Below are 27,597 nucleotides of genomic sequence, written 5' to 3'. Positions count from 1 at the left end.
AGGGGGGAGGCAGATTCAAGACCCCACAGTTTGGAATTTCATGGTAACAATGCACTAAGAAACCCAGATATAAAATACTGCACTTCCTTTATTACATGACATTTAAACTGCCAGCCAGAAAACCACATTTTAAAAAATATGACTGTTCTCACATGCAATGAATAGAAGTCTTCATCTATACTTCCCGCTTCTGTTTTGGCAAAGCACAATACTGATGTATGGATGAGTTTAGGTGAAGAGGAGAACTGAGATTAAAATTTCCCACTGCCATTGCTTTAAGAAATGAGATAAGGTACATGAAAAGTACCTAGTGCTATTAGTTAACTTTCCATTTGAATAACAAAAAAATAGTGCCAAGATTTACATTTTATGAATCCACCTACCATCATTTTTTCCTGCCAAATTGCTATCTGAAAGAAAATTGAAACATTTTTCTTATGCTGCTACATTTGTTTAATAGTGTTCTTTTTTCTTTTTTAAGCAATTGAACAAGATGAAGAAAACAATGACAAACACGTAACTGTAACAGAAGCGGAAGGTGTTCCAGATTCTCAGGTAGGATCAATTCTGTGACAGCCCCTCATGCGTTGTACTCTTCTGTGCTGAGGGTGGTAAGGTAGGACAGGTGTTCACAAGTGATACAGTTTTTGCCTTGTGTGTTCTGTAAATAGTCATATTATTGGGAATAAAGTGCTTAGTTTTGATATAAAGGTATTTCACAAGAAGGGCCCTAAATTGCTAACCATATTGATAACGTGATTCACGAGAGAGGGACAGATAGACACAGTCTACTTCCCAGAGAAAGCAGGGAACGTAAGTCAAGAACCAGAAGAAGAGGCCACCCTTAGGGAAGACCTTCCCTTGCAGAAGGCAGAGGGGAACGAGCTGGCCGACAGCACTGAGGTGCTGTGCTATCTCCCAAGAGGTAAACCATGGCGTAGATATGCTTTTGGTAGCAACTTACCTCCAGATCCTACCATGGTGTAAAAACTTTGGGCACCCTAGTGCTATCAGCTATTAACTTTATGTAACAGTGGAGCATTTAAAGATTCTTAATTAGCCTGGTTGGCCCATCATTTTCACTTTTAAGGTTCCAAATCTGTCAATTCTGATCAGAATAATCATATTAACTTTTTCAGTCAAGTTTGCACAGATTGTAGTGTTTTAATAAATTTGCATTGTTTTGCTATGATAGTATTAAAAATACTGCAGTCTACAAGTTCATATTGAAATTACACTTAAGGTTTCCAAGCAAACCTATGAAGGGATTTCCTAACTCAGCATATTTACGACTTTCTCGAGGGTTTCTTACATCCTTTAGTTATTAGTGGGACAAGTGTTTCTAAATTTAAACTGTTATTCCTTATTTATTTTGAACTTATTCCATGGGCAAAAGTCTGCTTGAATGCAGTTTTATTTCTCAAAAGGGTACACAGACCTTGCTCTTCAGAATTTTGTGATTCTATTCAGCAACAGTGACGTAACTGTACATCTACAGGACACAGAGAAGAATGAAATCATGCAACCAATAAATCAATAATTAGATCAGGAACAGATTCTGTTTAGGTTTGAAAGTCACGTTCACCGGGAGGCATAATTGTGAGTGTTACAAGCCTAGGCTGAGTAGGCAGGAAGGCAGCGTCATCTCCCCTAGTATGTCTGAGAAAGCCCAATCAGCTACCACGGTAGAACCACCATTTCTATTGGTTTGATTCCCCAGGTCCATCTATACAAATGCCCTGGGAAGAATTGGTAGTTCAAGTCGTGTGGGGTGAACTTAAAGAAAACTTTCAGATTTTGCCATGAGTTACCTAGGCAGAATTAGAAATAAATGTGTATGCTCATGGATGTGTACATATGTGCATAATTTACACATGCAATTTGATTGATGTATTACATATAATTGCTTAACTATCTATATGCCAGACTCCATGGTAAGTATTTCAGATTAATTCAATCTTTACCCCAGAGTACTGAAATAATTTTAAGCAAGTTAAATAGAAATTGGTTTCTCATTCCTTACGGTCCCATCCCCCCATACTTGATAAATATGTTACTTTGGGGAAAATGCCTCTAGGCTGTTGAAAACTTTGGGTATATAAAGGGTTAAGACAGCCACTAACCCCAGAGAGACAGGGTCCTTGTTGTACCTAGGCCTCCCACCTACCCAAGAGTGCTAATCTTCCCTCACCCATTGGTTCCTTTCTTTTTTCTCTCGCTAAAAATATCTTTTCTGCCTAAGAAACGCCCTGTTTTAATGCTGTGACATGAGGGCGGAGTGAAGAAAGCTTCAGACTTGGGTTTGCACCCCAGCCCTTCTTCCTTAAGGGCAGGTTCCTTAGCAGCTCTAAACCTGTAAGTTCCTGCTGGGTGCCTGAGTCTTTGTCCCTGTGGTGTCCCCACTGTGCTAAGCAGTACCTAGCATGCATGCTTTTGATCTCTGTAACATGGAGATATCATAAGGTTGTCATAAGATTGAAATGAAACAACATTTTAAAAGAAGTTTACAAGCCTGGCACATAGGAGAGTTTCAATAAATGTTAGGCATGAAATTTAGAGGTGCTGCCCAGGGCCAGACTACCTGGGTTCTTTTCCTGGCTCTGCCACCGGCACCTTGGGCAAGTTAACTCTCCTGTGTCCCATCTTTCTTTTCTGTAATAATACTGAGAGTTAACACTTAGGCAGCACTTCATACATACTAGACGCTCTTCAAGGCTCTTTGTTTTTATTACCGTATTTAAACCTCACAGCAAACCCCATAAGGTAGATTGTGTAATTACCACCACTTTACAGATGAGCCGGTGAGAGGCGGGGCTAAGTTTCAAACCAAGGCAGTTTGGCTCCAGCATCTTTGCTTTTAACCACTGTGCAAACTGCCTTTCTAACTTCTGTAAGATGGAGATAATTGTCAGATTGTTTTGCAGATTACATGACTACATGTGAAGCAATTAGAATAGTGCCAGACACACAGTAAGCACTCAGAAAGGTTAGCCTCTGTCACTTATTAGCATCCTGATCATCGATCTCGTTGCTTTTGGGTTTGAATATTTAAGGTAGTTAACAGGGCTGGGATGTGGTGTTATTCTCACTCTATATAGGGCAAAAGGATTAAAGAATCTTTGTCAGAATGTATTGAAGTTTTACCAGGTTCTAGCTTAAGGGTTCTAATTAGACCTTCAGTGAATAATTTATAATGTTTTGAACTTTGGAAATTCTTGCTTTGATGCCATTGGCCACTGGATTCAGTGACTATTTTGCCTCCTGTCCCATATTTGAACCAATCATTTTAATATTAAGTGATAATAATTGTTAATTATGTAAATTAATTGCCAAATATTTGATAATTTGTCTGTAGCCAAAGAGTAACTTTAAAAAACTATGTACTGAAGAAAGCTCTTATTTAAGGCTGTTGTAGAAAACAGATGATCCTGTTAAATCATTTATGTTGGAATTTATTAAAGTTTGCTTATTCTCTTTTTTTACTTCTTTATTATTTTTCAACTTTGCTGCCCTGCTTAGCAGTGTGATCAATAGTATATACAGATCTGAGCTGTAATTTCTCTCAGGGCAAAACAATATAGAATATTGGTGGACTCAGTGATCTAGTCCGAAAGTTCAAGGAATCAAGTATGTGAAATGAATGAACCCCTTGCTTTGTCAGTCATGTAAATTTATAATTCTATATTTTGAGTTTAATCAGAGGGCATAATTCTCTCAGTACAATAGCTTAAGACAGTATTAGAGGGAAATAACAGTTACAAATTCCATGCAGCTATGATTTCTGCCTCCTTCCCTGCTCTCAGCGCGCTCTGGCAGAATGTGGTATCGAATAGTATTTGTACAGGATGGAGATCCAACGGGGCAGTGCATGAACAAAAGTAATTCACGAAGGAGGAGGTCCAGGGAGGGAGCCTCCCTGAACTTCAGCGCCTTGCCTATTCAGTGAGGGGCTTGGACTCAATGAATGATTTCTGAGGCTCCACCCCAGTATGGAGTCTAAGGCCTGCATTAGTGATACTCCGGGGATTAGTACACCTGCCTTGACTGCCACACTTTCTATTGTATGTATTTCTCACCATGGACGCTTGCTTCACAGTTCTTTCCCCCATTATCAAAGTGCATATTTTTCTGTTCCTAACAGGGAGAGCTTTTTCATAGTACTATTTCTTTCTTTGAAGAAATTTGAAAAAAAATGAATACTTGCTGCCCTGAAATTATTATTATTTTTTGACTATGAACTGTCATCTAAATTTTTCTGGAAAGAATTCTTAATATTTTGTTTTGGAAATAGGTGTATACAACTGAGTAATACAATATCTCAAGCCATCATTGTTTTATTCTGTCATTTATATTTTTTATTTAAAATAGCAAAAAAAACTCTATGAATTTATATTCAAGGTTTAATTTTTAAGGAAATGAACGTATTATGTAGTAATTAATAAGAGTTATCCAAAAACCCTGACTTCGTGTTGCATAGCCTTCTATTACTACAAAAGTGCTTTCATGAAAGGTGGACTCTTTCTTCCTGGTTGCCCTTCTCTTGATAGCAATTTTTGCACAATGTTTTACGTAGGTGTTTTAGAAAAGGTGGTTTTTAAAGTTAAGATAATGTGGGAAATGTTTTCGTACACAGAACTGTGCTGTTTCACCTCTTGTCATAGTAAGATGCTCGTTTATCATCCCTGTGGTCTTTCCTAAGGAATCTTGTTCAGATTTCATTTTAACCACAGAGGGTATGGACACAACATTTTTTTATGACTCCATTTGTAAAGAAAACAGGCTTTTCATTTACATTCATAACATTTCTCTTCTCAAATGCTGAAAAATCATATGAAAAGCTTTAGTTATACATTACAGAGATTTTTTTTTTTTTTTAAAAAACAAGACCTTGAAATAAGGCTCTTAAATAACTCTTCTGACAGTTATACATGAATCTTTTATTTTTTTTCTGGCTTAGCAATGTTAGGTAAACTGTTTATAATGAATTTCACATAGATAAATTAAATAGACCAAGAATGTGAAAGTCTAGATCGAGGGCTGTTAGTTATCTTGCTTCACCTGCCGTAAGAAATCTCCCAAAATACATTAATAAATTCATGGGTTTCTTGAATTAAATTACTAAATTATAGAGCTGTGAAAGGGACCCTCAGAGAACATCTGGTTTAGCATGATGTTTCCAAAGAGCACTGCCTTACAAGCCGTTTAGGATATATGGGCTTAAAGTCCTCCAGGGAATGAAGAAGCATTTATAACCTTCCTTGAAAGCTTTTCTTGATAGTTGTTATGTAAGGAGTGCTGGAGAATTGATTATCTGGTGAAAATGCATCTAAAAATTATATGGAAACCAGAAAAATCAAGACAGCAATATTCCTTCTTTCAGTATAAGATATGAAGTAAATATAAAATAATTTAGTCGGAAGCCCACTTTAAAAAGTAATAGCTTTTGGGGTATCAAATACACATTTCATTTGTGTACCCAAGTATCTGGTCCTAATAAAAATATTTCTGCCTGAAAGAAATGAATATAAATGAATATAATTCATTATATGATATAATTATATAATTATATCATACAATTCATTCATTAGGATACTAATCATATGATATGAAGAGTGTTTAGAGTTCCTTAAAAACTGACATTCACACTGAAACCAAAAATATAGTCAAGACCTCGTCAGTTTCCTCTATTTAATTCCAGCCTTTTATTGGTGATGCTTTTGTGAATGAATGAATAAACAAACAAACAAATAAATAAATAAAACCCTGTGTTTGGGACCTACAGGCAGAAGGAAAGAGTGTCTCCAAATCAGAGTCTGTGGGAGCTTAGCCAAGTTGCTTTGCAGCCTGTACTTATACGAGGAGGAAAATGCCCAATGGGGAGCTGAGTGAGTTAACTGGGCAGCACTCTCACCTGTGTCCCCCCACAGCCTGGGCCTCAGGCCCTCTATCATACTGGAGAGCCATGCTGGGGAACACAGAGGGCTCAGGGCTCACCCATCACACCACGGAGCAGGTGCCCGGGTCGGATGGTCGTCAGCATCCTCTCCCCACTAGCAGGACAGTGTATTAAACACTGTGCAGATGACATGGAAGGAGAGAGAAGAAATCTTAGGTGGTTGACAAAAATGGATTTTCAAGATAACAGAAATGTAGTCTTTTAAGTGTCAAAACATTTAAAGAATGTTAGTCATTTGTGAGTCGAAATTGCCCCAAACAGTTTCCTTGCCTTCATAGTTTGAAGGAGGATGCTTTACGCCACTGAAACTCTTTCACCCTCATTAGTATTAATTAAAATAGCATCTTCAGGATCAGCCTGTATATTTAGCATTGCCTCAGGTTGCAGGTTCCATTAAAATCCTGACAAACAGAAATATGCCCTAAGGAGGAGGGCTAGGATGGTAAAAGGATCTAAAAATAAAATCAAGTGTGCCCTTAGTAATGCTTGACAATCTTATTCTACTTCCCTTGCCCAGTTTCCTCTTCTCCTAGGCCAGGAGTTGACAATCCACAGCCTACTGCCTGTTTTTGTAAATGAAGTGTCATTGGAACATAGCTGTGCATATTCATTTATACATTGTCTCTTGCTGCTTTGGAGCTAAAACTGCAAAATGGGGTAGTTTCAACAGAGACCCCATGGCCCACAAAGCCTAGAATATTCACTGTCTGACCCTTTTCAAATAAAACTTTTCCAGTGCTTGCAACTGAAATGACTATTGCGTGCCTTCCTTCCTCATACCTCCAGCATATTCTCCCCACAATTCTTACTCTCAGCTAATAAACTTCACTTCTTTTTTTTCTGAGAAATAGAAGCCTTCAGAAGAGAACTTCCACATGTCCCCACCACCAAATATGCCAACCTACCTGCATATTTACCCCTGCCCTTCACCGTCCCTCCTGTTCCAGTGGATGAAATATTTATATTCATGTTTCTGCCCGAGGTCAGATCTTTATCCTCCCTTTTCTACTCTAGAACATTACTCTTGAAAATGCCCCCTTTCCCTCCTCGTCATTGAATTTCCTTCTCTGCTGGGTGATGTCTAATAAAGATAAATACGCTGGAGTATCCCTTGTTTTAAGCAAGTGAGCAAAACTCCCTTCAGCCTCGCTCTTCAGCAGCACATTGTTGTCACAAACTCTTTGGAAGGATTGGCTCCTGTTCCCTGTTGAACCCGTGCTAATGAAGCTTTTGTCCCTACCGCTTCAAAAGGAAATTGTTCTCCTCCAAGTCACCAATTACTTTTGTTAAATTCAGTGTCAATTGTTTTGAACCCATCTTGTTTGCTATTTCAGCAGCATTTGATGGAGTTTTTCTCTCTTTCCTCACTGAAGCACCTCCTTCTCTCTTCTTCAGATCCTCCTCCTGGAGCCACTTCTCCTTAGTCTCCTTTTCTGATTTCTCCTCATCTTCCCAATATCTAAACATCAGACTCAGTGCCTAGATCCACATCACTGCGTTAGTAAATCCAGAAGAATACTGTCTACACTCTGATGACGCCCGAGTTCCTTCTACAGCCTGGACCTCTCCCCTGAACCCCCAGACTGCCAGCCCTGCAACTCCACTGGGAAGTCGAGCAGACATCTTCCTTCCCAGCCCTTCCAACCTTCCCTGTCTTTCCAATCTCAGTCGATGACAACACCATCCTTCCAGTTGCTCAGGCCAAATACTTAGGACACTCCCAAACAGCACACAGTCTGCTGGCCCCTCCTTTGAAATACACCCAGTGGTTAGAACCACTTCTTACCGTCTCCACCACTCCCACAAGCTCCAGGCCATCTCGTGTGGAAACCAGTCTTCTAACTGGTCTTCCAGCTGCAGCTACATTCCCCCACCTAACCCAGGACACACAATGATCCTGCTAAAATATAAGTGATTATACCAGTCCTCTGTTCAAAACCTTCCAAAGGATTGCTGTCTCATTCAGAAAAAGAATCCACGCTCCTTATACAGCCTGTGAGGAAACTGCGTAATCTTTTTCCACATCACCTCTCTGACCGACCCTAACAGTGTCCCCCTTCCAAGCCCTGTTCTAGCCACCCTGCTCTCTCTGCTCGTCCTTGATCATGCCAAACACACCAAGCCTCGGGGCCCTTGCACTCGCTGTTTCTCTGCCTGGAACATGCTTTGTCTGGATATCCGTGTCACCTCTTCCTCTCTTCCTTTGGGTCGCCACTCAAGTGCCATCTTACTAGAAAATCTTTCCCTGACATTTCTGTTTTAATAATGCTTCCAATTACGTCTCTGTGCCTTTGTCACACTTTATTTTCCATCCTGTCTTATCTTATCACCTGATGTTTCCTATCCATGTGTTATATAATCTACATTCTCTATTGAGTGTAAGCTCCATGACATGAGGGACGTTTTTGTCGTCATTCACTACTAGACCCCCAGAACCTATAGTAGGTTGTTGCTCACATATCCTCTGTTGAGTGAATGAGTGAATGAATGAACAAATAAAATAATTAGGAAACTAGGGATATTATATATCTAGAGAATACTAAAAGGAGGATATAATATTTGTATTTAAATATTTGAGAGTTTGTCATGTTGGATAAGGAATAGGCCTAGTTTCAGTTGCTTTAAAAGGCAAAACTAGTACTCATGGGTTGAAGTGAAATGAGTTCAGAGTTTTGTCTAATGTGATAAGGGATTTTGCAACAGTTCTGGCTATCTGACAGTGTCCTGGCTGTCTTAAGATAAACTGAGATCCCTGTCCAAGGCAACTTTAGAAAGGAACTGGAAAACCTCTTGTGAGGGATGTTGTAAAAATAAATCTCTGACTTTGGTGGAGGAATTCCACTTGCTGTCCCTCTGGGAGTCTGTGATTTGGGCCTCTTCAGAGGATTTTTTTGTTTGTTTCCTTCCTTCCTAGTTGGAGAAACTGCAGATAAAGAGATGTCACTGCCCTTGGGAATAAAGATTTAGTCACTTTGCATGGATGGTTCCATTTCTCTGATGCCCACTCAACAACATGGGTATCCTTAGCGTAAACCACAAAGACCACGAAGCTTTAGATCCCTGGCTGGCCCCTTCCCCATATTTGGTCATGTTACTAAGTATATTCAAATCCTGTAGGTTGTGTTGGGCAAAACAAAGATTCCATAGTTCTAACTACTCCTGCCAAGTATAATTTCAGATTTCTTTATTAGATCATGTCTTGGTATGTATGTCAGTATGAACCATTTTGGAAAGAATTTGAGCAGAAACAGTTCATAATTTGTGCATTAGAATGAACATTCTTTTCCAATTCTAAAGCCCTAGATTCACCTCTCTCCTTATATTATTATTATTTAGGTGCCTTGACCTAATTAAAAATATGATGCTTTAGGGATCATTTCCAAACTCCAATGAATGAAATTTTAAGCTTTCTTTTTCCAATTTCTTATTGTTAATAAAAATTTTCACCATCTTTCATGCAATATCAGGAGTGTTTTACTAATGCCCCATAGTAATTTTCCAGTTGTGGAAAAAAATTATCTTGTTATCTTCTTGTTAACTGTGTATATACAAAATGAATGATCTGGTGGACATGGGAGGTTATGTACTGTTATTTTTAGGACTCTATCACTTCACCCTTTTGCCAGCGTGGTTCCTGGCTAACTTTCCCATGAGTTTTTAACCTCTTGCTAGGCTCTGCTTATGTAACAGGAAACAGGCTGTCAGGAACAAACAAACAGGGGCATATCAGGCACACACTTAGTAGCAAATGATTTAGTTTTCTCTGCCCTTCACCCTCTTAAAGTAGACCGATACATGCTCTCAACTCTAAGTCTTCTGGCAGGGTGTTCCTAGATTAAAATAATACAGTTTCGGTTTTGGAAATGCAAAATATTTTACCAAGACCATGATTTAATCCAGGCGACGGCAAAGATGAGCTTATTCTAAGGTGAACTTTGCAGTGGTGTCATGTCCTGGGACTGTGGATTTAAGTATATCTTCGCTCTTTCTCCGACTCTTAAGGCAGGGGTGATGTGCAAGCTTCAAGAGAGAGATGACATCGGACGAATCGAACTGGTCCAGAAGCTGGCAAGAGAAAACTATCAGTTTTTGCAGACGGACAAAAAAGAACAGGAGAAGTCTGAATACGTAAGCCTTTTTACCTCTTGGGGAATGCAGGTTTGAGGGGGTGGAAAATGTTTCTGCCTGGTTTTATGTTTGAAGGAAATAATATTTTATTTTAAATTCTCTAGGTTTGGGTTTCCCCCACCCCAGAGCATTCTCCTTAGGTGAAAATGACAGCTGCTCATAGCTCTAAGCAAGTGGTTTATGACACTGGATTTATAAGAGAACTCTTCTCAAAAGTAAATCATGTAGAAATCTGAGCATTTAAGCAAATATGTATGTTTATGATCCTGGCTTGATGGCTTTCAAGTTTGACTTTGGAAGTTGTGCCTAATCAGATAGTTTAGAGAATATGAATTTTGAAAGAACATTCCAATGTACTCTTATGTTTAGTACAGAAATGGATCTAGTTGCCGAATGAACGTATCCTAAGTCACAAGAAACAGATAAGAACAAGAAAACAGATTATAGATGCTCTCACCCAGTGGGAGGTCAGAGGGGAGTTTTCCCAGTATCTTATGAAGGCTTGTGTTCCAACAAGAGTTATATTGTTTGGATGCAGTTAAAACTAGAGGAAAGGGACATTCTGCTTGGTCTTCCTGAAAGCAGTTATTCAAGATTGAGCCTTATAACTGGCAATGCTGCTGTTAGGCTGGGAGCACAATGGGACCACTTTCTTCTGCCATGCATTGTCATCCATGGACTTTGTTGTTTGTTAAGACTTCACTCTCAGTGCTGTGCCATCCAGGATTGCTCATGAAGAGGAATATTCCTCTGTGCTTATAAACATGTCTTTCTCTGACTGTAATTTTTCCTTGGAATTTTATTTTCAACACTTTCCAAGGGGGAAAAAGTTGCTTCATGCTTTTTCTGCTCCAAGTCCATGAATACAAGTGACAGGGTTTTACTGAGCGGGAGAAGAGTGGCATGGCCAAGGCTGGCTGTTTAGTTTAATAACACAGCACATCTTTAACAGTGGGACACTGGATCATAATAGTTGGTATTTTAAGAGAGAAAATAATTAGGCAGTTTTAAATCCTTGTGATTGAGCTATTTTAGGAGTGACTATTGACTTTCAATGCAGGTGGAGATCTCAGACACCTTCACTTTGCTAGGTACCACTGAAAAATTTAGCAGCTTGTTCAGGTTGTTATTATAAAAGCACCCTGATGGTGGACTATTTCATAAACTAACTCCCAACCTCTGCTGTGTCCTTAGGATATTTGAGTATCATAGCATGTGGCTTAAATTTCTCAAAAAAATATTCCTTTTAATTCATTTTAATTAGAAGAACAACAGTTTTCATATGTCATATTTTGTTGATTTCAAGATGCACATTTTCCCCACATTTTAGCATCTCTGAAATCAGGATGAGTCTTAATAATTGGTGATATGAAAACATGTCATGGTTTAATTGGGAGCATTTTTCTTTCCTAGTGGTCCTTAAAATAAATGCTATATCTTACAATTCATTGCAGATGCAGTAAACCAGTGACAACTTCAGGTACATCAAGATCTTTCAAAATCATACAGTAGGGTACCACTTTGCCAAAGTTAGAAATAATCAGCTTTAGGCCACAAACAACTTTGTGCTTTTAAAACAGATACCTGTGTTATCTTTGTCTTATATTTAGTTCAATCCAGAATGTTATAAATATTTACAGCTAATGTGGTTGTGTAACTATAGAAATCTGAACTTGGCGCTTGTAATTGTAAAGGCTTTTAACGTGAGACAGAAATTTAGTGGTTGGAGATTTGCAAATTTGCTTATGGTTATTTGCTATCTGTTACTTTTAAACTTTCATTTCATTTGTAAAATAGAACACTATGGTTTTTTACTTCTTGCATGAATGTCATATGATGGATGCATTAACAGCTCTGAAATGTTTACGCCCCTGAGGGCAAAGATGGTGCTTAAATAAACAGTGGAATTAGAACTTCCTCTATGTAGACTTTCCTGTGAAGCCTAACATAAAGGTAAATATTAAGGATCTTTCTTCCTTAGTGATAAATATAAACTCAGCCATTCTGTGATCTCCCTTCTGCAGAAGGACATCAGTTGAACCAATCAACTCTTGAGGCTGTTATTGACATAGTCCTCCACTAAATGAATTATTTGATACTAGAGTCTTACACTTTTTACAATAAGTTATTAGGAATAAAACTCACATGATAGTTTATTTTAATCTTTTATATCTCGAGCATTTGATGTATCTATACCTTTGCTTACCCCCTAAGCTCACAGTGTTCATGAGGTTGGTGCAACATTTTCATTTTTCCTGCCTTGCCTTTCTTTTCAGTAGCTGTCACCTGCTCTTGTGCATGGAAACTCAGTTATAACACACAGCATGAACAGAGCCAACTGCAGTTTACTTAACAGAAACCTAGGTCTGCAGTTTCCTCTTCTTGTTATAAGAATAATGACCAGCCTCTGAAGTTACATACAGATTTCCTTTCTTTTATGATTTTAAAAGACTTCTATCATATCTACCGTTCCTGGGCCAAAGCTAGCTAAGTAGACAGTGATAAAATTTGAGTTAGAATACAAGTTGCCTATTCAGTCATTCTTTTCACTGAACTACATTGCTTTTCCAGTTCTAGAATGCCACGTGTGTGCCAAAGAGAAAGCTACTTCAAAGTACTACTGCAAAGGGAAAGACATGAATTTGATAGAATAAAGCCTTTGTTGCCGGTACATCTTATTACAAATTGAAGCAGATTAGAGATTTCTGAGTAGGCATTTGTCATATTTTCTTAAACTGGTAAGTGCCGTGATTCCAAATGCATGCAATTAGAGAAGCACTTCACTGTGCTTTTGCCAAGGTGTTTCTGAAATTAAAAAAAAAAAATTAAATGTATAATTATCACAGGTTTCTCAGGAAGCACTCAGTTTTTCTATGTTCTGTTAAATATCTATGGGCAAAATTAGGCAGCACTCATTCCTAAATCCTGAAAATTGTTATGTGAGTACTTTGAGAATGGGACAGAAATCGGCTGTCTCCTAAGCATTATGTCACAGCATTAACATTTGGTCATTAGTTCTTTAAATAAATGACCTCTTATGAAGGCATTGTTTTTCCTAGTCTTAATTCTGTGATTATATCAATAGAGGAAGGGGTATGTGTGACAAAGTGGGGATTTTTGAGCTTATCCCTGAAGGATGACTCATGGTCTTAAAGAAAGGCAGGGAGAGCATCTCAGGCAGAGGGACCAGCAGGGAAACACACGACCAGAGCCCTGGGTGATTCACAGGGAATGGAAAAGGGCAGGTTGACAGGGAGGCTACAATTCACTTGTGAAAGCCCCAGTAAGCCACCCTAAGGAGTTTAAACTTGCCTTTCTGGCAAAGGAATGCCACCAAAGAAAGGAAGTGGCATAATCACATGTGGCTTTTGTGAGATCTCTTTGGCATTGGTTTAGAGGAAAAATTGAGTGAGGAAGAGGAAAATGTTGGAGAGAACCCTGAGAAAGCTATTGTAGTGAGTCAGGTGAGAGATGTCAGCCTGAACCAGGGCAGTGACTATAGGAACTGAGAAGGCAGTAGATGTTAAGAGTCATTTAGACAGTAAAGTTGGCAGAATTTGATGACTGGTAATGGGGGATGTGTGTACTATTTTATATTAAGCAATTTTTAAATTTTTATTATGGTTTCTTTAATGCTTTCCTGATCTATGTAGTCTGAATTGGTGTTACTGTACTGTCTTCCTAGAATACTCTCCATCTTCATTCATTCACTACACTTTTATTGAAGCTGATGTTATAGAGGAACCAGAATAACTATGGTAGCTCCTACCCTCAAGAAGTATAGTCTAGTTGTGGAAAAAAAGACACTGATGCAAATAAGTGAGGTACCGAACGCACTGATGAGAATCCCAGGAGAGCTACATAGGAGTGAGAAGAATTTATACCTGGGGAAACAAGATTCTCTTTTAAAAGGTAGAGGTAGAGTTTGACTTGGACCTTAAAGTAGTTGGGGTTGGATTTAAACAATTCAGTTGAAGAATAGCATTAGAAAGTGCACAGAGATCTCAAATACAAGATATTTTTCTAAAATCTGAGACCATTTTTTGTCGCCAGAGTACCAGGAGCTGGGAGTGGGAGAAGAGGCAGGAGAAAGAGGATCTAGTGAGAAATGAGGTTGGGACCAAGACTGTGGAGGAGTCTGAGGGCTGAGAAATTTCACCTCATTCTAGAAATAATGAGGACACATGGAGTATTTGGTTTGGTTGCTTTTTATTAAAAAAGGAGGTTCAGGCAGGGCCTTCGTGAGGTAAGTGATATTATTTCAGTCTGACTGATTAGAAAGGTGGAGCTGATGTGGGTTGAGAGTGAACTCAGGTCTCATTGCCTCTGGCTCTCCCTCAGCCATCGTCACTGGGGTGAGCACTGACTGGAGGCCAGGAGGCCGAGATGACCGAGGTCACGGCAGTCCTGAGACAGAGGGATGGACGAGCGCAGCCCTGAGGGAAAGAGACTGAGTGAATATGCAGGAAGGGATGGTCATCGTGGGTCTACATGTGGCTCTTATTTTCTAGAATACACCCTGCTTTTTACCAGAAAGCTGAAACCGTATTTTTCCTAAAATGTAGCTTATGCTTTGTAGTACATTAAATTGTCGATTAGAAATACCGGCAGTAGCTCCTAAACTGACTTCCCAACTTCCAATTGTAGAAACGAGTAGTGTCTCTCAAATGTGTGTGAAAACCGTGTTCAGCAATCCTTTCCCTAGGGACCCTGTCTGCATCCCTCCCTCTCCCCACCCCATTTTCTTCTGTTCCTTTGTTAAGTCTGGGGACCCGCCCGACTTCCTTCCCCTTTTCTAATTCACTCATGAAATATGTATGGGTGGGAAGGGGATTTTGCACATTCTGAAACTGAATCTTGGCACCATCTGCTGCAAGGGTAGGGTCCCTATCACTCGACCTAAACCGGAATTTCCTTTTCCCTGTTTCCTGCAGCCTCATCCTGGAATTCTGCCTGCGAAAAAGGGTCCCTTGTTTAAGGATTACTAGGGGAGAAGTGCTTTGGAGTATTCTGCCTGCTGTCATTCTTATTTTACATATTAAAAGTTGGTCTCTACCTTTTCCCAACTTTCATGTGGTCTATTCCTTTGGTTTTTTTTTTTTTTTTTTTTTTTAAGCAGTTAAATGTAAAGTAAAAATCTTCTTTTTAGTCTCTATGAAATACTATAAGGAAAAGTATTTTCATCATTCTGTTTTCAAACTCATACATCCAGATGAGTAAAATTTCAAGCAATCTCAGCATTATTTGAAGTTTACCAGTGACTTAGTTTAACCAAGAAACTACTTAAAGACAAATAGAATATTCTAACCTTGTTTGGTATTGAAAGCCAGAATTCAGATGTAAGAGGCAATTCATAATACATTAAATTGCCTATTCATAAACTGAGAAATCACCACATTGAAATCATGTTATTTTTCTTATTAACAAAATCCTTACTTTGTGTTGGGTTAGTATTAAAGTATCTTTTCGTAGGAAATAGGCTTCCTTGAGTGAATTATTATAGTCTATTTTAATAGGGATTAACATGGCCAAAGAGTAACAAAAAAGTAGTAGAAGACAGTTCTTGCCTCCAAGAAGTTTACAGTCTAGCTGGAGATTTATTTCCATTTATACATGGAAAACAAGAAGCCATTCAAGATGGCATTTAATAAAGTGTCCAAATAAGGCATTTAGGGAGAGGAGAATCAATCTGGTAAACACATTTCACAACTGTGGCCATCCATGCTCTTCTCATTTATTCGGGAGCAAGGCTCGCAGCTTTGGTTCACTGTGTGCTCTCTTTAAATTCTAGTTTTTTCCTCCAGAAAAATGGCAGCTAGACTATCGGTGGAAGTCAGCGGTGCTCCTGCTGTCTGCTGGAACCATCTGCTCATTAGCTGCATTTAGAGTTTCTTGCAACAAGCCCATGGCAAGTCCTGACATTTTTTAAAAAATTAGTTTGAGCATTTTTAAAGAGAGAGGAATTTGTGATTATGCTATTTGTTTACTTTTTTGAAAATGTTCAAGTTTATTCTAAAAGGCCCAATTCAGAAAATTGATAGTGGCTCTGAAGGTTGATTTATCAAACTCATGTTATCAAAGGATCCTTTTATTCCCTGCTGTACAGATGCTGCTTGCCTTTATTATGTTCTGATTCTTACAGAATTAAAATAGCCATATCATCTGTGATATATTTGAGAAATCATTAAAGTAAGGTATTGAAAAATAGGCTATTTTTCTCTGTCCACCCTACCCCCTGTGTTACACCTCACTCCAGATTATCTGGTGACCTTGTGTTTTCTTCTCCTCTACTCCTGTCATAGTTTGATCTGCATTAATATAACAATATCAATATGTTACAGACTGTTATCTGATCAGGTAACATTAGGAACCTTTGGCACTTTGGTTTTACTTGGGTTTATAATGGATGCTTTAAGACAAAAAGTCAGGGGAAAGATGTACAGACAGATGGAGAGCCCTTCATGATAACTGTGTACTACTGAGGTTTGTGTGTACTGTGGGGGCTTGGAGAAATAAACAGAAGAGATATAAAGGAGTAGGGAGACATAGATACCAATTCACAGTGTGCCTTGGTTCCCTGAGAGCTGCCCTGATGCTCTGCAAGCAATTCAGAGGCTGCATTCACAGCCACCTGTGTGGTAAGTGCTCTGGAAGCATCTAGCAGGGACCTCAGCTAGTCTAGGGAGTCAGGCACGTTTCTTTGAGGAAGAGACAGAATCTGAAGGGTCAGGAGAGCTACGAGAAGCGGGGGGGGGGGGGTGGTGGTGCATTCAAGGCAGAGGGGCCTGATGCAGAGAGGATGGGGCAGCTCTAGGAGGCAGAATCTGTGGACAGGAGAGGCAGGGCCAGGTGGGAGAGGCACAGGACCTGCGACCAGTGGCCTGGCCACTCATTACATGTTAGAGCAATGTCAAGCTCTTGCGAAGAATTTAAGCAAGAGAGAGAAAGATGATTCAAATTTTTGAGATTCGTCCACTGCAGTATGGGGATGGATTTGAAGGAAAGAATGGGTCACACACACTCCTTTAAGGCTTTCTGGCCCTCCTTTCCTCACAGCCCTGTCTGTTGGTTTCACGTGAAGCAGTAACCAGCACACATGTGAAGGGTTTGCTGTCTCAAGTCCCGGGACTTCATTCTTGAAGACAGAATGTCCAGTTATAGCTCATTTCAAATTTATTAGCTTTACCCTAAAATATACGATTACATCATCATTTTTCTTTAAAAAGTTGACTTGGCTTCAGTCTTGCTTTTGTAGAAATGAATTTGATATGCGTATAATATGAATACCTTCTGTGATAAACACCATGCAGGCAGATATGTTCACTTTAAATACAGTTTACTCTGCGATATGATATTTGCTTCATATTGATTCAGCCAAAGTTTGGTGATTGCTGAGTGATTCACATACTTTGGTTGCTAAAGATGAGAAAAAGGAATTAAAAGATTTCCATGTAGGATGCAAAGAACCTTTTTCCTTTTGCAGTGGGAAGTGGGTGGAAAGGAAAAAGTCCATCTGGCATCAAGCAGCCCTAAATGTTGTTTTAAGATAACAAAAATAGAAGATTGCTGAAAATATCATAACAGAACATAACAGACTGTGGGCAAGTGTACAGTACATATTTTTCTAATAAATCATGCTAAATATCCATATTTTACTTAAAACATAACAATGTTCTTATTTGCTGTTACATAAAAATTTGTCTTTACTTTTTAAAAATATTTATCTACTCCATTAGTGAAGCACAAAGAACTATTGTTTTGGTCTAAAGAAGTCAATGCTGTAGTACTTAGGTTTAGCTAGAATAGGTTTTTGTATTTTAAGGTTTTTTTTTTTTCCTTTTTCCAATATTTCCCTCCTGCATTAAAAAAATGGAGAAATAAGATATGGCATGTATGTTCATTTATTGTACATTTGTACGTAATTAAGTGAATAAGGCTCAACAATTTTAACAAACCCTTGTAAATGTTCTCTTTGTTCTGGTTCCAGGAATGGCTGGGCTTGGTTGAGGCAAAGTGAGTCAGAATAAAGGATTAGGGGTTCCTCAAGATCCAAGAAACACATAATGGGAGAGAATAATGGTGATAATAAGACAATTAAGATGTCGGGAAGTGGCTTGCAGGGAGGGCTTTGTAAGGAGGCTCAAGAGAACTTAATGAGTCACAGGAGCATATCTGGGTGACCCCAAAGGTTGGGGAGGGGGTGGAATGTGTCAAGGTACAATTTTGTGCCATCAAAGAGGAGAGAGAGCGGTACTTCATACAGATGGTTCTTGAAAGCTTGCATGATCTCGCCCTCGCTAGGATTTATAGAGGTGGAACAAGCTTTACGTGGATGCCCTTGTGAATAAAGAATTCCAATGATCCCTAAATGGTGCAATGCATAATAAAATCCCCAAATGGGTTTTATGGTTGATGGATGCTAACACTCTCCCCCTGCTCAGTGAACTTATTGTTATTACAAATTGGGGGATTGTCATGATGTGTAATTTTTCACAATCAATCTGAGTAGTCTGGAGTTTTCCTCTGAGAGTCATAGGCATTAGAAAGAACTGTAGATATCATGTGTCTTGATGCTTTGGGTAAGAGAAAATTTCTTTCAAAAAGCGGTACCCACTAAATAGGATTATAAGCAGTTTACTTTAAAGTGGGCAATAAATACTATAGGACCATTAGTTCTGTTGGAAGTGCATTAGTCACAAGAAAATGTTAAGATATTCCGTTGATAATATTCTTCTAGTAAAGTAGGTATCTTTTAGCCTCTGTAATCAGAAGCAAAAAATCATTAATAAAAATAGTAATCATTGGAGATCCTTTAGGTTTGTTAGAAGACACTGTAATTCAATCTTTGTGCTTTTATCTCTTTGTGTTCCTGAAGTTATATTTTGTGGGGCTCTAAAGTGAGACTAGCCTGATTGAAATGACCTTTGCCCTAATAAAATACTGCTTTTGAACTCTTCCTCCCCTACTTATTAGCAGTTACCCTATCAGAAAATTAGCAGCTCAGGAAAGCAGGCACAAACAATTTTGTCAGCAAAAAATAAATGGGATCGTTCAGTGCTTCTCATTAAATACCTACTGAGAAGCGCATATCTAAGAATTATCTCAATATTAAAACAACATTCAGGTATAACTCTTAAAAACATGGGGGGAAAGAGCATAATTGAAGCCATGGAGATAATACTGTCCCCTCTAATGATATGTATGACTGGAATTTTAAAAGGTACAAGTGAATAAAACTACAGGATATGACATGGAAAGACAGGAATACACACGGCCCAAGTTGTTGTTGATTTATACCTACAGGTCTGAGATCAAGGGATAAGACAAGGAGGAGATGAGAGGAGAATTTTGGGGCTGGATGGGGCAGAATTCTGAGTAACTTCAAATCCAAAAGAAGAAACGTTGGAACAAAAGAGAGAGCCAATTATTAATACATTCTGATTGTCTTTAAGGAATATACTTGAATGCCAGATGCTTGTGCACAGAAACCTTTCATGACTTGTTGAACCATTAAATGCCGTTTCTACTGTAATTTGGCAATCCCATCTGACCTTTATCTCCGTTTTAATGGATCCCATTTCCGCCGTCCCAAGTCAATAAATCGAAAGTTCCTGTCCTTCAGTATTATTCATAATCTTGGCGTATAGAAGAGATCTGCACAGACCTGAGAAAATGTGCCACACCCTGGAAAAATCCTTGTTAATAAAGATCAGAGCGGCTCTAGGTGCACTGAACATCTGCAGCTGCTTATTCTTTCGTGCCCCACCCTCTGTGGTTCGCCATCTTTGCATCTTAGCTCTGACTTCTACTTTTCTGTTCCGCTGCTGGCTAGTCCAGAACCTCTGGGGAGGAATGTAGTGAAAGAGCATCTTGTTCGTTCCATTTTGGCCCAAACCTACGTTTTGAGACTGTTTCCATGCAGAACAGATGTGTCTTTTCCTTCTGAGTGACAGAGGCAAGCTGCAGACACCTCAGTCTGGTGGGCCCCGTGAAGAGGAGGGTTGGGTAGCCCAGGCCTGAGGGAGGCCCCAGGTGAACCGAATTATTCCTTAGCTGAACGTGGTGAGCCACAGATACCGGGGAGGTCATTCACTTCTGTTATTGCACTAGGTGTTCAGATAGAGGCCAGCATCCCTTACACTCAGTGCAGACACTTGGTTTCTTCACTGTTAGCAACGTCACTTCAGAGTCCCTGCTTGAGCTCACGGAGGTGATTAGAAAGAGCCATACCAATGAAGAGGAAGACAGCCAAATAGCTGTTCAGCTTGCTGCCACCAGCGGTGGTCATTCACCAACAACACACAAAGTTGACTTTGTTGAGGGCCTAAATGATTTTTAATGTCAGCATAACCTTCTCTTTTCATACTTAGAGCAGACTTTTTAAAGATCTAGCTAATATTAACTTGTTCTCACCTTCATGTACTGAGAAAAGCATGTGTTGAAGACCTACGAACCAGCCATCACACGAAATCGGACAGAGACAAAAATTAGCAAGATGTGATTTGAGCCCCAAAGGTACCACCATGGAGTGAGGGGAGAGGATGAAAAAAACCAAGACAGGAGAGTTGAGGAGGAGAGACAATGAGCAGACAGAATGGGGGGGGTTAGGAAGTGCTTCCAGAAGGGTACGCTTTGAATAAGCTATTTGTTTCCAGAAAATTCTTGTCTCACATTCCTATAAGGCATTTGCTAAATTAAACATCATCGTTTTTTACTTCCTGGGTTATGGCCACGTCTAGACACAAATCGTAGATGGCAAAGATCATAAATCTCAAATCTGAAGGCGGCTACATATTGTTGGAATTTACTATTCCTTCCCCCCTCCCATTTCCTAGCTACAAAATATATTTTTCCAAAAAAAAATTTTTTAGTATATTATACATGGTCCTTGACTTGTTTTACTGATTGCATTTGGTTTTGAAAACAAGCTTCATCTGGAAGAGGTTTATAGGTGTTTAACGGTCCAGAACAAGGTATCAGGCAACTTGTTGGAATTTATAGCACATTGCTGCTAAAGGTTTTTATTGTTTAAAGTTGTTCTATGATTGTAAAAGTAATATATGCCTTTCGTAGAGAGTTTAGAAATAATAGCTACAAGGAAGAAAAGAAAAATTTAGTGATAACTAACCACTGTTCCCCCTCACTTTCTTACATTTTACTAATCTTTGCATTATTTGGCTTTTCTCATGCACATTTTCATAGCACACTTTACTGAAATTCTGTGAACAATCTTCCTCCAAGTTAAATATGTTGAGTACAGATTTAGTGAGTCAGTTTACCTCTCTGAGCTTCAGTTTTCTCATCTATTAAATTAGGACATTAGAGATCTAAGATTTCTTCTTGCTCTAAAATTTCTTTATTAGCTAGAATATCATCCCCCCCCCACCAAAAAAAAATTCAGCAACATCCATATTTTGAGTATTCAACTCTTTTTGGCAAAATGTCACCATTTTATAATGGATAGCAATTGATTACTTAGGAAGCTTTGAGATACTCTTTATTCCTTCTAATTGAATATGTCTATCAATGCCAAGAATCATTCTGTTCTTTTATGTTCTAAAAATACTGGACTGCATAGAACTTCTAAAAATTTGCTCTGTGTGAAATGGTGTTGATACAGGACAGATGGCTGATGTAGCATATCCAGCTACAAGTGTCTGTGTTATCAGGGTATTAAAACTGTACTTCAAATCAAGTCATTAAATATTTGGAATTGTTTTTCTGAGCTCACAGTGTCCTGAGGACGGTCAAGATCTGGAATTCTCATGTCTTGACAAACTAAGAAAATGCTAGATATTATTGCCTTGACTTTGTGGAAATACCAAGAAAGTGGCCTGGTTATTGATACTAGTGAGGTTCATGAACTAACCGCTACCCACAGCCTGGCTCCAAGCCACCATTTTTTTAAAAAGTACAAATTTTAATCTCTGATGTATCTATCTCTCACATGAAGAATTTACTCTTTGAGGGCAGTCACATGTTTTATTTGAACTTCTTTAATCCCCCAGTGTCTAGCGCTAGGCCTTCGGTCAACGTTTACGGAACTGGAGCGAGTAGAGCAGGCAGCTGTGGGCGATTTGAAATGTTTCCCAAGTTCAGGTGCTCAAATCAAATCTGTTAAAGTCCAAACTTGTACCAGCTTTAGGATTCCACTTCACTGGAGATTTAAAATTTTAAATTAACAGTTTTCTACAGTGGAGAATTAACCTGGAAATGGCAAGCTGGAAAGGCAGGGAGGTTCATCACCAGTAGCCAATAGACCTAGGCAGGTTTGTATGAGAGGATTTTGACCTTCTTCGGCATAGCGAGTGCATATTAATATTCAGGAAAATAGAACTTTGTCTTTCCATCGACATTATCATTAAATTACTACTTTCATTTCTTTCAGTCCGCCCTTCTCTTTCCTCCACACCTCTCTCCCACCTTAGAAAGGAGGCAGGAGAGATCTATTACTGTGCAACCAGATTTATCATTGTCTTACTCTAACCTTCTCTTACCCTTTTTACCTCCTGGTTTTTTGTTTGTTTACTTGCTTACCTGCCTCAAATTGTGCTGGCAATATTTCATTGCATTCAAATTCTCTTAACCTATTTTTAGTACCAACTTTGCATTACTATTCGATGCACCAAATGACATATTGTCTTACCTTTTTCTGATCCTGTTTCCAACTGTGAAATCAAATTTCTGAGATGGTTACTGCAGAGACTAAATGCATGCCTCCCTAAAAACACCAAGGAATGTACAAAACATGAAAAAACACGAGTGTTTACTTAAGATGGTTTGTATCTCCTCACCCCCATTCCATGTGATCTAGCAGTTACTATGGTAACTAAGAATTTTTCATTCCATAACTTGCATAAATACTGAGGCTGCCCTTTTTGTTACTGCTTTGCCCTCTCTGAAGTTACACACACACACACACACACACACACACACACACACACACACACACACAAAGTATATCCTCATGCACACACATACAAATGTCCATTTACATACACACAAAGGAGATTTGGAAAGAGTTGTGGAGTTCTTGGACTTGAAACTTTTCCAGTTTTTAAGTGTATTACGTTATACCTTCTTTACTTCTTAAGTTTGAAGATTACTTCTGGGTCTGTTGGGAGTTAAGGGTTCATTTTTTCAAATAGTTTGTTTATGAATTAGGCTTCACTTAATCAGGAAGTATTATCAAAAACAAGTGAGTTTCAGATAGTATAGGAGGAATTTAGGAGGAGAAGCCAAAGCTACAAGAACCAGTCAAGGCTAGCTATAAGTGCTGCTCTGCAAATTCCTATTATCCTTTTGTTACTCAGATTTTAAAGTCTTCTATAAAACTGCTACTGTGAATTAGTCAAACCCCAGGTGACAAATATATCTGCAACTAGAATGCAGAAACTCTATTCTAGTCATAATTCAGGCTAGGTTTTCATCCCGTCTTTGGGCTGCTAGTGAGAAGTGTCGATATTGATATTTTCCGTTGAGAAAAACTTGCATCTCTCTCCCTCTCTCTCTCTCTCTCACACACACACACACAGAAATGATTTGAGAACTCTTAAAAACCAGAAAGTATTTCTGCATAACATATTTATAATTTCTGTAAAACCTCCTAGGAAGCAAGATCTCAGATTTATTTATTTGCCCTTTGGAAAAAGATCACAGGTAAAATATATATTTTATATTTTGAGGAATATCGAGATACACCAATAATAAGAGGTGGAAATAAGTGCTGTTCTCAGCACTAAGTCATCTCACTTTTGCAAATCCCAGCATGACAGACTCTGTTGGGAACACATTGTGCAGAGTCTGTGTGGATGCTGTGGATTGATAGAGCTCACATGTTCCAAGAATTGACAGACACAAAGTTTTGCTCCAGTGATTCTGCTCATTGGCAATTTTTTTCCTTTGTTCTTCTATGCGTTAGAAAATGCTTAAGGATCTAATTTAGATTTCTGAAGGCATCCTCATTTCTTCTGAAGTTCTTTCAGGTAGGCCTCTATCGGGTCGTGTGTGCACACAGTGTGGTGCCCTCAGTTGCCCTTTGACCTGAGCTGCTTGATTCCAGGGAAGCCGAGCCACTGCTGAAGAGCCCTGGCCCACAGCACACGGGTGGTAGGTGGCTCAGAAAGTCTCAGTGACTTGCCAGCTTGGCTGACCCTTCCATCTTCCCTTGGGCCTGCTAACAAGGGCCAGTGGCTCTAACTCACAGGTCTCAGCAGAACGAAATAGCCACCAAGTCTGGAACAGAGGAGCAGCAGAAAGCAGTGGAGCTCCAGCTGCCTCACCTCCGGTGACCACGGCTGGCATCACACCTTGCTTGTTGCTGCTTGTGCTTTATCCTGTTTATACTTGTCCGGGGACAAGGAAGGGTACAACTACTCTCTTGTAGATAATCAGGAATCCCACCCAGGACAAAGGGCTCGGAAGGCAAGAACTAACTCTTGACATTTTATTTTAAAAAATGTAAACGTCAAAGACAACTGAATTTTCTCATCTCCCTTCTTTTAGTTTTCGTTCTCTAGAGGTGTACACTTCTTGGCAAGTGAGGCTTTGAGTTGAAGGGTGAGGTGAGGGCCAGAGAGGAACAACCCAGTGCTCCCAAGAAAACCATCCATTTCGTCCCCAGTCCTCCTCTAGCAGAAGGGCCCGGAACCTCCTTTTCTGCAGGTCCAGTGAGCTCTGTAATTAATTCCAGTGATGTCCCCTGCCTCTCAAGGGTGCATACAGCACCATAGGGAGCAGTTGTCATTGTAAGTAAAAAAATTCAATTACTTGTGTGTTTCTTTAAATTTGGATGATATTCATACAAACATATACATGAACAAAATTATAGCAAGGCCCTGATACAATTCCAATTTTGTAACACTTTGGTGTTAACATACTTATATGGTATACAGTTGCAATATAGTTTATATGTTTGTGAACCCAATTATCGAGGGCTTTTTCTGTGTCCAGCTATCAATTAGGTCTGTAAGGTAGGGATTATCTCATTTCACAGGCGAGGAAACTGATGCCCAGAGAGATCAAACAACTCTGTCAGAGACTACCCCGATAGTAAGTGGCAAGTCTAGGATTTGAACCCAGGCAGATCTAGTTTTGCTTTGGTGGATATCAGTTTAATTTGATTCAGGCTGTAAGTTTTTTGAAAGGCTGCCATCATCTGAGTTTAATTTTTATACCATTAAGAATTGGTTATTACCCATGAAATAGAGTGAAATGAACCATACCCCTGGCTTGAGGTTTGGTGGGAGGGATCTTGGTAAGGTGTGTGAATTGTTAAACAAATTAGATTTACCTAGCCATTGGTGACTAAACAGTAGTTGGGGTGGGACTAGGCTAAGTCTTTTGCATATATTATCTTTTCTAATGCCTAAAAGTCCCCTGAGGGGTATGATAGCATTATATTTCAGATGACACTCTGTGGCTTGGGGAGTATATTTTACCCCCAGCAACACAGCTATTGGGTGGTGGCCAGGACTTGGCTCTAGCTAAGGCAAACCCTGGAACCCCTGTCCTCTATACAGTTGGAGGCCTTGTCTGCAGCTGTGACCCTGGCCTTTCTTGGAGGACAGGCCTCTCCCTGGGTGAGAAGTGGCTCCAGAGACTCCAGAGTCAGAATCAAGCTCTATTTCTGTTGTGAGAGAGCTCTGTGCCCTCTGCCTAGACCTGGCTTTGGTGCTTCGGTTCCTAGCCATGGGGGATCTTGCCTTTTTGTTCTGCAGACTTCTAGCTTGAACTTATCTTTTCTACCCTCGCCTACTCCCTGCACTTAGCTCCTCTGGGGCTTAACCTCTGCCTCTTGGCGTTTGCCGACCTCCCTGTCCTTCATTTTGGGCCATTCTGATTTCTAGTATCTATTTACTCATCCGTCATTCACCAGGCCATTTGTTCATTCCACAGGCACTGGTTCTGGGTGGTGGGATGGAACAGAACTGAACAGGTTAGTTCAGTTTTCTCAATTAAACTAGACCCTGTTCTCGGGCAGCTGACATCAGAGTGGACCTGCCCCTGCCATTTCTCTTCCTCCTTCTCCCCTCCATCCAGCTCCCAAATCTGGTCACCAACCAAGAACTTTTATATTGGAACTAATGGACTGCTGGGAAAGATTTGCTAAAATTTAAGCTTTTGTGATAAAAAAAAACCATTAACACCTATGTGATTGAATAACTAAGGTCACCCGGAAAGTGTGGCGTGGGAAGCAAGCTGTGGGGCTAAACTGCAGTAAGCAAGTGTAGGTACCAGGCAAGGTGTGTTAAGACAATAAACAATGTAGGAATTGGATCAGATCAAGTAGGGAAATGCTCATATACCCTACTCCAAGTGTTTAGATCTTTTAGTTTTCCTGACAATAGGAGGAGGGACTGCATGACCTTCAGGATGTAGTCTGAATTAATTAAAAATTAACACAAGCTTCTCTAGAAACTGAAATGTGAAGTGTGCTGGGTTGTCTCCATTTGTACTCTTCTCAGTTCTCCCCTCTGCCCTGTGCTGGTGGGCAGTGAGTCCTGACCACTGCGGACGCATCACCCGGCACCTCCTGCCCTCCTGCTCTGAATGGGGTGCAGCCAGTGAGAGGCAGGAGATCAGAGGGCAGAAGCAGGGAGAGATCAGGGCGTTTCTGCCCACCTCTGTCCAGCTGGGGTCCCCCTGCAGTAGCCTCTCATTTATGCCTCCAACTCCCAAAGGGATCCAGTACTAAGCTTGCCTCCCCTTCCCCTTCCAGCCCAGGTGTGGTTAAGATCTTCCTTTTACTCATCTCTGGTTATCTCACCATTCTTGCCTAGCTTCCTCAAACCCACCTACATGTCTGTAAGTAGTCCCTTCGTTAAACACTTTCAAAACCCTAGCTGAGTGTGCCTCCCTTTCCTGCCAGTATCCAGAATGATCCCTCAAGCTAACACAGCATATTGAAATATACTTGTCATGAAAAGACATTGACTTTATATTTCAAGATACTGCAGTCCAGCCTCATCTCTTCTGCTGTATTGGGCAGTAGGTTCACTAGCTGAAGTTGGTCCTGAGATCAAATCCCTAGGCTTGCTCTAGTTTCAGGGTTCTTAGACAACTTGCTGTATATGATGATAATTGTTACAGGCAATATGATTTAATACATACAGTCCTTCTCTAGCAGCCAGAAGCTTTCTTTCTAGTCATGATGTATACTGGTTGTTTGTGGGAGTTTGGGCAAGTTCCATAATAAATTTATGTTTGTTTTCACACTTGTCGAAGTCACATTTTACCTAGATTCTGTAAATTTGGGGTGATGAATCCTATTAGTCCTATTTAGGCTTTCATTTGAGTTATTAATCTTTATTAGTGTTGGATATAAAAAAAAGAACTCATTATCATTATTTAAATACTCTCCTTCTGCCAGAGTAGCCTGTACAAAGATGTATTTGTTAGGCCAGTGCCTTTGCGGTTGGGTGAATCTAAACGGCTCACCTTGACACACATCTGCTTACTTAATCTTTCTCTTAATCAGTTCTATCTTGCCAGCAGTATTCTTTTGACCTTTT

General features: G+C 39.7%; 1 protein-coding gene across 2 annotated transcripts in view; it reads left to right on the top strand.

Annotated features, from left to right (window-relative positions):
* Positions 1 to 27,597, top strand: part of RAPGEF5 (Rap guanine nucleotide exchange factor 5) — a 210,741-nt gene that overhangs the window by 107,742 nt on the left and 75,402 nt on the right. For both annotated transcript variants that reach the window (XM_045564354.1, XM_045564355.1), the window contains 2 exons: positions 482 to 555; positions 9,959 to 10,084. In XM_045564354.1, the coding sequence (XP_045420310.1) occupies positions 482 to 555; positions 9,959 to 10,084 (200 nt within the window). The remainder of the gene's footprint in view (positions 1 to 481; positions 556 to 9,958; positions 10,085 to 27,597) is intronic.

This window comes from Lemur catta, chromosome 11 (genome assembly GCF_020740605.2).
Source record: "Lemur catta isolate mLemCat1 chromosome 11, mLemCat1.pri, whole genome shotgun sequence".
Taxonomy (NCBI): Eukaryota; Metazoa; Chordata; class Mammalia; order Primates; family Lemuridae; genus Lemur; species Lemur catta.
The sequence above is the reverse complement of the archived record's forward strand: the minus strand, read 5'-3'. Positions and strand labels throughout refer to the sequence as shown.